The sequence below is a fragment of the Bos mutus genome, chromosome 7 (assembly GCF_027580195.1).
Source record: "Bos mutus isolate GX-2022 chromosome 7, NWIPB_WYAK_1.1, whole genome shotgun sequence".
Lineage (NCBI taxonomy): Eukaryota > Metazoa > Chordata > Mammalia > Artiodactyla > Bovidae > Bos > Bos mutus.
In genome coordinates, this window is record NC_091623.1 from 43,325,339 (window position 1) to 43,336,104 (window position 10,766).

Below are 10,766 nucleotides of genomic sequence, written 5' to 3' on the forward strand. Positions count from 1 at the left end.
TGTGGGTTCAGACCAGGATCTGAACCCATGACCTCTGCAGTGGAAGCATGGAAGTGTAGATTCTTAACCACTACTCTGCCAGAGAAGTGCCAGCCCCAGTCTTTCTATTATCAGTTGTGGTCAACACCATATACCTCTCAGAATCATTGTGAAATCTACCCATGAAGAAACTCTGGGGACTTCCCTGGTGGTCCAGTGGTTAAGACTCTGCATCCCCAATGCAGGGGATGCAGGTTTGATCCCTTGTCAGGGACCTAAAAATTCACATGCCATGCAGCTCAGCCAAAAAATAAAAGAAAATTTTTTAAAAAATTAAGTGTTGCTCCTTAGAAGCCTAAACACTTTTGTTGTCATTAAATGCCTCATATGTGCTTGTCAGAAATTGGTTTTAGGACCAGAGGACTTAACCAGGTAAGAAATGAGGGCAGCATCCCACTGCTGGGCATACACACTGAGGAAACCAGAATTGAAAGAGACACGTGTATCCCACTATTCATCGCAGCACTGTTTACAATAACCAGGACATGGAAGCAACCTAGATGTCCATTGGCAGATGAATGGACAAGAAAGCTGTGGTACATATACATAATGAAATATTACTCAGCTATTAAAAAGAATGCATTTGAATCAGTTCTAATGAGGTGGATGAAACTGGAGCCTATTATACAGAGTGAAGTAAGTCAGAAAGAAAAACACCAATACAGTATACTAACACATATATATGGAATTTAGAAAGATGGTAATGATGACCCTATATATGAGACAGCAAAACAAACACAGATGTAAAGAACAGAATTTTGGACTCTGTGGAGAAGGCAAGGTGATTTGAAAGAATAGCATTGAAACATGTATATTACCATATGTGAAATAGATCGCCAGTCCAGGTTCAACGCATGAGACAGGGTGCTCAGGGATGGTGCACTGGGATGACCCTGAGGGATGGGATGGGGAGGGAGGTGGGAGGGGGGTTCAGGTTGGGGAACACATGTACATGGCTGATTCATGTGAATGTATGGCAAAAACCACTACAATACTGTAAAGTAATTCACCTCCAATTAAAATAAATAAATTAATTTTTTAAAAAAGAAATGAGGGCAACAAAGGAAAATCCTCTCATTGCTGGAAAGAGATGATATTAACACTTTACAAGGACCTGGTGAATCATGACACATTGGGTTTTTTTTCTATGTTGTCTATATATCATAAGAGACACATATAGTGCCTAGCACCTAATATGTTCTCTATAAGTCTTCATTAATTTAAAGGAAGGATAAACACATACACTGGAAAATGGAGACTTAAAGAGGCAAATGCAACCAAGCTTTGGTGGTCTTATATGAATCTGCTTTCTCTGAACTTTCTATATGAACCTGATTGTCGTTGTTTTTCAATCGCCCAATCATGTCTGACTCTTTGCGACCCCATGGACTGCAGCACGCCAGGCCTCTCTGTCCCTCACCATCTCCTGAAGTTTGCCCAAGTTCATGTTCATGAACATGCTAATTCCCAATAAATAATGGGAACTTTCTAAATAGATGGGGAAACAAAACTAGGATCAAACTCATTGTCAGCTTAAAATGTGTGAATGAGAATACTATCAGGCATGACTACGTGTTGGCATTTCTTTAAAACTTGCTCTCTCCTGTTCATTCCTTTGGTCCATATTTTCATATCAGTTCGTGTCAGAATGTTATTTTACAAACTTGCTTTTCTGTCATCATATTAACTCTAGGAATACGTATGCAGGACATTCTGCTTTTTGTCAACTGACACTTGATCACACCTTTCTTGTTGTCATGGAAATGGCTTATCTTTGAATAGTCCAGGCTGTGTCTGGGAGTTTTTATTTTGAATAAACTTTCTGAACATCTGTTCGACATGATACAACATTGTATATTTTACTGAGGGTGCAAAACTGTTTCAAGGAGCAGTGATGGTTTGTCTGGATCATACGAAAATACAGAATTTCTTGTCCTGTGAAGGTACTGTTGAGACCAAATGTACTTCCAAAATGCCATTAGCTTTCTGTTTTTAAATATGTATTTTGTTTGGCTGTGCCAGGTCTTAATTGCGGCGCACGGGCACGTGAATTCAACTCTCAAGTTGCAGCCTGCCGACTCCTAAGTTGCAGCATGTGGAATCTAGTTCCCTGGTCAGTGATCTAATTGGGGCCCCCTGCACTGAGAGCATGACGTCTTAGCCACTGGACTACCAGGGAAGTCCCCAAAATGTCATTAGCTTTAAAGCTCCAGATATTCTTTTGTTAGTGTGAAAGTTCTCTATAAAACTTCTACTTTACCAGCATTCTGGGTTCATTCAAAGTCACTGTTTCCCCTGAAAATACATGAATACTGTCCCAATGCACTGAATGCTTGAGGCCAGGGGCCTACTCACTAGCTTGCTGAAACATTTCTGCTCAGTTGAGTCATTTTAAATAATGCCAAACCTGATCATGCTGATTGCAGTTGCTGCTACAAATGTATTGTTTAAATAATACTATAAAAATTAACAAACTATAAGAGAAAGGAGGAAGGAAGGACGGAATGAAGGGAGAGAGGGAAGGAAGGGAAGGAATGGGAAATATGGTTTCATGAAATCCAAATTGTATGCTTTGTAAAGACTTAATAACAAAAAGGAATCATTTTTAAAAACTGCTGTCAAAATAGGTGTTGGATAGCATCACCGACTCAGTGGACATGAACTTGAGAAAACTCCAAGACACTGAGGGACAGGAAGGCCTGGTACGCTATAGTCCATGGGGTCTCAAAGAGTTAGACGAGACTTAATGACTGAACAATTCACTTTATACTGCAGACACATTGTATTACCTAGGTCTTTACATAACTTCTTATACTTATATTCAGTATAATGTTTTGTGTTTCCTTTAATATCTGAGGAAGGAAAAAAAGAGTGATGCTAATAAAATATCAATATAAATTTAAAAAAAAATAGATGTGAACAAGGTAATGGAAGACAATTTGGATGTAGACGTGTAAAAATCTGAAAGGATTCTGTGCCCAGATTGTTTTGCAAGGATCCTTAACTCCTTGTTCCACATTCATGGAAAAAAACAGAACACAGATTTCAGCCTATGTATATGGCTAAGGCAAGGTAGCTGATACAGATCTACCACCAATTTCCTCATACTAGAAAAGAACTTGGTCTTCATCAAAAAGTCCAATGAATAAATTTACATACTGGACTCAAGTTAAAACGTGAAAGGTATGTTTGTCCACTTTATGTTTCCATTCTTTTGCTGGAGTTTCCAACACTGGGCCTCATCATGACAAATGAGAAGGGGTCTACCTAGTCATGATGGGTGCAGATCATAAAGTGCCCCTAATGAACTTAGGGTTCATTGGATGCTTCAGAAAAGTGCTACTCATCCTTATATCCCTAGTCATGAACCCAAAAGAGATGCTAAAATTATGTCTTATTGATGGAAGAGGAAAGGGAGGAAAGGAAAGAGAAAAAGATGAGGGGAAAAGAAGAGAAAGAAGATGATCAAGTTTGGACTTGATTTCTCTCAATTTGATTTTCTATGAAGCTTGGCTCTATGAAGAGAAATGACTGTGTTTATGAACAATACCTAAGTTATCCCAAAAAAAACTCAGTCAGACATTTGAGACTATCCATTCTCAGACATGGATGGTTTTCCTCGGGGAAACAGAAATCCAGAGAAGGGAGCTGTAAGAATCCCACGGGTTTTCACAAAACACACAGGTTTGCAGGGAGCTGAGACAGAACTCCATCTCTGACTCCAAGTTTTATGTCTCTCACCTTCCTCCTTTTCTCCTTCACGGTAGACAAAAGCTGTCCATGGAACCAGAAAACCAAACAGCAGTCTCAAAATTCCTCCTCCTGGGACTCTCAGAAAAGCCAGAGCATCAGATCTTCCTCTTTGGGCTCTTCCTGCCCATGTACCTGGTCACCATCTTTGGAAACCTGCTCATCATCCTGGCCATCATCACAGACTCACACCTCCACACTCCCATGTACTTCTTCCTCTGTAACCTGTCCCTGGTGGACATCTTCTTCTCTTCCACCACCGTCCCCAAGATGCTGGTGAACCTCTGGACTCAGAGCAAAGCCATCCCCTTTGCAGGCTGTCTTGCCCAGATGTATGCCTTCCACCTGTTTGGGACTATGGACAGCTTCCTCCTGGCTGTGATGGCCATTGATCGGTTCATGGCCATTGTCCACCCTCTGCACTACTTGGCCATCATGAGTCCCCGTGTGTGTGGGCTGCTAGTGGTGGGGTCGTGGCTGATCACCAACCTCCAGTCCATTGTCCACACCAGCCTCATGGCTCAGTTGACCTTCTGCACTGCCTCTGAAATCCCCCACTTCTTCTGTGACCTCATGCCCCTGCTGAAGCTCTCCTGCTCAGACACACACACCAACGAGCTGGTGATCTTTGCTTTCGGCATCATTATGGGCATCAGCCCTCTCACATGTATCCTCCTCTCTTATATCTGCATTTTCTGTGCAGTCTTCAAGATCTCTTCTGCTCAGGGCAAATGGAAAGCCTTTTCCACTTGCGGCTCACACCTCACCGTGGTGACTCTATTCTATGGCACCATCTTTGCCGTGTACCTGCAGCCAGCATCTCCCACCTCCTTGAAGAAGGACAAGGTGGCTGCCTTGATGTGTGGGGTGGTCATCCCCATCTGAACCCCTTTATCTACAGCCTAAGGAACAAGAACATGAAGGCAGCCCTGAGGAAACTATTCAGCAAAGCAGCTACCTCTCAGTCCTAGGACAGAAAAGTTGTTCAACACCTACCATGTTCCAGGACCACAGTTCAGTGCCTAGGACACAAGGATACACTCTGTTTCTGCCCTCAAAACATTCAGCCTGGTGGCTGATAGAGACATGTCAATAAATCATCACAGAGCAACATGGTGATTGTGTCAACAGAGATGAATGAAGTGCTACAGGAAGGGAAAGATGTGTATTTTCCCCATGATCTCTTTCCCCTTAAGATCAGAGCAGAGGAGACTTTGAAGTAGCCTTAAACTCTCTGAGGTACTGAGCTTATAGGATTTCTCCTTTTTGAAGGAAAGATTAGCTGTGCTCAATTTTAATACTGATAAAGACAATGTGTATTAGCCAGGTGTATTACATCACCATGCTTTCTAATGACTTGGGGAAGGACTTTGAGATGAGCTGATTCGCTATTGGATTCAGCAGCCACAATTCTCAGCCTTACATAGAGTCTAGTGGTTTGACTTTGCAGGAGGACTACTGCCATCAGCAGGCCCCCATGTCCCCCAGATTGGGACTTAGGAGATGATGGCATTTGGATCGTGGTGATTGTGATTGAGCAGGCTGACTGGACCCTGGTGCTATCAACAACAAGCAGATGGGCAGCCTGGGTTACACAGAGAGTTACAATTAGGGGGTGAATTGTGTACAACAAAAAACATATGTCAAAATCATATGGGTACTTCATACCCAGTACTTCTTTCTCATTGGTGATGTTCAGTCACTAAATCATATCTGACCCTTTGTGACCCCAGGGACTGCAGCACACCAGGCCTGCCTGTCCTCTATCTCCCAGAGTTTGTTCAAATTCATGTCCATTGTGTTGGTCATGACATCCATCCAACCATCTCATCCTCTGTTGTTCCCTTCTCCTCCTGCCTTCAGTCTTTCCCAGCATCAGGGTCTGTTCCAGTGAGTTGGCTCTTCACATCAGGTGGCCAAAGTATTGGAGTTTCAGCTTGAACATCAGCCCTTCCAGTGAATATTCCTTCCAAAGGCTTGATTTCCTTTAGGACTGATGGGTTTGATCTCCTTGCTGTCCAAGGGACTCTCAAGCATCTTCTCCTGCACCACAATTTGACAGCATCAATTCTTTAGCACTCAGCCTTCTTTCAGAGAAGGCAATGGCACCCCACTCCAGTACTCTTGCCTGGAAAATCCCATGGACGGAGGAGCCTGGTGGGCTGCAGTCCATGGGGTCGCTAAGAGTTGGACACAACTGAGCGACTTCACTTTCACTTTCCACTTTCCTGCATTGGAGAAGGAAATGGCAACCCACTCCAGTGTTCTTGCCTGGAGAATCCCAGGGACGGGGAAGCCTGGTGGACTGCTGTCTATGGGGTCGCACAGAGTCGGACACGACTGAAGTGACTTAGCATAGCAGCCTTCTTTACAGTCCAACAGTCACATCTGTACATCACTCCTGGGAAAAACATAGCTTTGACTATACAGACCTTTGTTGGCAAAGTGATGTCTGCTTTTTAATATGCTGTCTAGGTTTGTCAACTTTTCTTCCAAGGAGCAACCGTCTTTTAATTTTGTGGCTGCAGTCACCATCCACAGTTATTATGGAGCCCAAGAAAATAAAATCTGCCACTGGGTCCTTACTAAGGTCATCAAGTTAAAATGAGGTCATTGGGGGAGGGGGTCCTAATGACCTCGTGACTATCTTATAAAAATGTAGAATATGGACACAGACATTCCCCCAAGGGAGGACACATGAAGATGAAGGCGGAGATCAAGGTGGTGCTTCCACAAGCCAAGGAATGCCAGAGGTTGATAGCAAACAACCAGAAGCTAAGAGAGAGGCATGGACATATTCTCCCTCATACTTCCAGAAGGAAGTGTGTGTGTGTGTGTGTGTGTGTGTGTGTGTGTGTGTAGAGATGGAGATCCTGGGAAGTTACACAGAAGTCATTTAGAGGGGTTATCCATTAAGGGGACATGTAAAGAACCGGATAAATGGACACCTGAATTAATGGACATCATTTCATTTTGTCCTTGCATGGCTACTTTCTTAAACAAGAGTTAGTATTAACACATTTTAAAAGTTAACATTTTTAAGAAATCAAAAAGCCAGTTGGGGGAAAGGTAAAACTAAAGGGATTCCAGGAAATAGAGAGGCTACCTAGTGGAACAGAAGTGGGAGTCGTGACCTGGACACCCCAACACCAAAGATTCATGTCCACCAACAATTTTTTTGATGTGGACAATTTTTAAAGTATTGACTGAATTTGCTACAATATTGCTTCTGTTTCATGTTTTGGTTTGGGGGTCAAAGGCATGTGGGATCGTAGCTCCCTGAACAAGGATTGAACCCTCACCCTCTTCATTACAAGGTGAAATCTTAACCAGTGGACCACCGTGGCAGTCCCCGGACAACATTTTGATTCAAGAGTAGAAGGGAGGACTTCCCTGGTGGTCCAGAGGTTGAGATTTCCATCTCCCAATGCACAGGGCATGGGTCCATCTTGGTCGGAGAACCAAGATCCTGCATGCTGCATGGTGTGGCAAAAAAAAAAAGAGTAGAAGAGAGATTCCCTAATCCTACTCAAGATGTGCTTTGTAGGGAGTGTGTGTGCTGTGTTCAGTGGCTCAGTTGTATCCAACTCTTTGCAACCCCCTGGACTGACCCGCACCAGGCTCTTCTATCCTTGGGGATTCTCCAGGCAAGAATACTGGAGTGGGTTGCCATGCCTTCCTCCAGGCGATCTTCCCAATCTAGGTATCGATCCCAGGTCTCGCACACTGCAGGCAGATTCTTTACCATCTGAGCCACCAGTGAAGCCCAAGAATAATGGAGTGGGTAGCCTATCCCTTCTCCAGGGGATCTTCCCGACCCAGGAATCGAACCGGGGTCTCCTGCACTGCAGGCAGATTCTTTACCAGCTGAGCTACCAGGGAAGCCCTTGATAGAGACTACACCAGGTAAAAGAAGACTGATCACTTCCCATGACCGATAAGAAGACACTGTAATAAGGACTGAAGTCCACATACCAAGCACAGCACCTGACTTACAGTCAAGACATGTTTGATACCTTTATTTATCCAACATACGTTAACTGATTATTTATTAATTTCTAAGAGCTTTCATTGGTGAATTTAACAACATAAATTCCCTGTCTTCATGGACTTTCCATCAAGGTCAGATGAGTGAAAAGACATGGACTCAGGCATCTGAGCACTCTGAGGAGGGGTATGAACCTCCAGACCACCCTGCATGGGAATTATCATAGGGCCACAACGACTGAGCCTACACGCTCTGGCATCCGTGTGCTCTGGAGACCACTCATCACAGCCAGAGAAACTCCCGTGCTGCAAAGAAGACCTAGCGCAGCTGAAAAAATATTGTCTTTTTCTAGCAATGAGAGGAGTTTCCTTTCGTTAACTCATTTCTTCCCTAGATAGGTCCCCAGTTCTCAAAGCCTGGGAACACATTGCTGACAGAAACACAACAGAGGCATTTAATGACAATATCTGTAAAGCGTTGAGCCTTCTCAGGTACTACCATTTCTTTATGTGTGGGTTTCGCAACAACTCAGAGAGAGAAAGAGAGATGGAGCTGGTGAGGGCCACCAAGCCTGCAAGTGTTTGGTCTCTCATTTGAGCTGAGACTTCTTTTCACTCTCTCACACTCCACTGCTTCTGAGAATGGCCACTCACACACTATGAGCAGAGGTGTTTCAAAGCTAAACTCTGTGCTGTCAACAAGTACTAGGTTAAACTCTTAATTACGAGTATTTTAAATTCATATCTCTCTGCTTTCCAAGACAATGGGTCTTTGGAAACGTTTTAAGGGTTACTGAAGTGTGTGGGTTGGAGAAGGTAATGGCAACCCACTCCAGTACTCTTGCCTGGAAAATCCCTTGGACGGAGGAGCCTGGTAGGCTGCAGTCCATGGGGTCGAAAAGAGTCGGACACGATTGAGCCACTTCACTTTCACTTTTCACTTTCATGCATTGGAGAAGGAAATGGCAACCCACTCCAGTGTTCTTGCCTGGAGAATCCCAGGGACTAGGGAGCCTGGTGGGCTGCCATCTATGGGGTCACGCAGAGTTGGACATGACTGAAGTGACTTAGCAGCAGCAGCAGAAGAAATGTGTGGGTAATCATAGGGCTTCCCTGGTGGCTCAGTGGTAAAGAATTTGCCTGACAGTGCAGGAGATGTGGGTTTGATCCCTGGGTCAGGAAGATGCCCTGGAGAAGGAAATGACAGCCCACTCCTGTAATTCTTACCTGGGAAATCCCACGGACAGAGGAGCCTGGTGGGCTACAGTCCATGGGGGTCGCAAAAGAGTCGGATACAACTTAGCGACTAAACACCACCACCACAATGGGTAAACCTAGTATATAGGTCAGTCTGTACAAGGAAGGTGATACGTGACCCCAAGGTGTTTCAAGAACAGAGAAAATATGCTAATATCTGCTGTTAGGAATAGGACCACTGGAGGCGAAGAGGCGGTGAAAGAGGGCTTTAGGAAGGCTAGCAGCACAGGGTCTTCCTTGTTACGCTGGACAGGTCTCCAACAGAGATGCAGTTACTTTACAAGGGTTTGAGTTTTTGTAGGGTGATGCTCAGGTCTGTCTAGGGCTTCCCAGGTGGCACTAGTGTTAAAGAACCCGCCTGCCAATGCAGGAGACTAAGAGACACGAGTTTGATCCCTGGGTCAGGAAGATCCCCTGGAAGAGGGCATGGCAACCCACTCCAGTATTCTTGCCTGGAGAATCCCATGGACAGAGGAGCCTGGAGGGCTATGGTCCATGGAGTTGCAAAGAGTCGGACACGACTGAAGCAACTTAATATGCAGGTTTCTCTCAGTTGCATATACTACTGTGAGTCCCTTCCTAGCCACACCTTTGCAACTGTCGACAGGAAGTCTTTGGTTGCTCTAGGGCAGTGGTTCTCAGCCTGGACTGTACATCACTGCCACCTAAGGGACTGGCGGCTCAGTCTGGGCTGGGAGGGGACACTCTGGAGAGTGGAGTCTTAGTTCTCTGACCAGCCATGTAACTCATTTCCCCTGCACTGAAAGATGGATTCTTAACCACCAGAGATGTCTCTCAAAAAGATAATATTAACATTTTACAAGGACCTGGTGAATAATGTCATGTTGATTTTTTTCTATATTGTCCATGTATTATAAGAAACATGGACATAGTGCCTAGACCCTAACACATTCTCAATAAATCTTCATTAGCTTAAAGGAAGGATAAGCACTACCCACTGGGAAATGGAGACTTGGAGAGGCAAGTGCAACCAGCCTTTGGTGGTCTTGTATGAATGCAGTGAAGATCTGCTTTCTCTGGACTTTCGATATGAACCTCCTAGTAATAACGGGGACTTTCTAAATAGATGAGGAAGCAAAACTAGGATCAAACTCATTCTCAACTTAAAATGAGTGCATGGAATAGTATCAAGCTTGCCTACTACATGTCTGCATTTCTTTAAAGCTTGCTCTCTCCTGTTCTCTCCTTTCATCCAAATTTTCCTATCAGTTCATGTCAGAACGTTATTTTACAAACTCACTTTTCTTGTCATCATATTAAAATCAGGAATAAGCATGTAGCACATTCTGCTTTCTGTCAGTTAGACATCTAATCACACTTTTCTCATTGTCATGGAAACAGCTTACCTTTGAATAGTACAGGTTGGGAGTTTTTATTTTGAATAAACTTTTTGAACATCTGATTGATAAGATACAACAGTGTATATTTTAATGCAAACCTATTTTTAATGGGCAGTGACAGTTGCTCTAGAATATAAAAAAATATAACATTTCTTGTCCTGCAAAGCAACTGCTGAGAGCAAATATACTTCCAAAATACCATTACTTTTAAGGCTCCAGATAGTCTTTTGTAACCGTGAAAGCTCCCTTTAAAACTTCCACTTTACCAACTTTCTGGGTTCATCCAAAGTCTCTTTTTCTGCTGAAAATAAACTGACTGTTGCCACTGTATGCTGAATGCTTGAGGCCTGGAGGCTAATCATAATCACTAGC

General features: G+C 43.8%; 1 protein-coding gene across 1 annotated transcript; it reads left to right on the forward strand.

Moving 5' to 3' along the window:
* Window positions 1-3,819: 3,819 nt before the first annotated feature.
* On the forward strand, window positions 3,820-4,674 carry LOC102266025 (olfactory receptor 1I1-like). The gene has a single exon (XM_005904149.2). It carries the CDS (start codon window positions 3,820-3,822, stop codon window positions 4,672-4,674), a length of 855 nt encoding a protein of 284 aa, XP_005904211.2.
* Window positions 4,675-10,766: the final 6,092 nt, after the last annotated feature.

Excerpts from the sequence above, each read along its gene's own strand:
- LOC102266025 (XM_005904149.2), top strand. The coding sequence starts at position 3,820 with ATGGAACCAGAAAACCAAACAGCAGTCTCAAAATTCCTCCTCCTGGGA.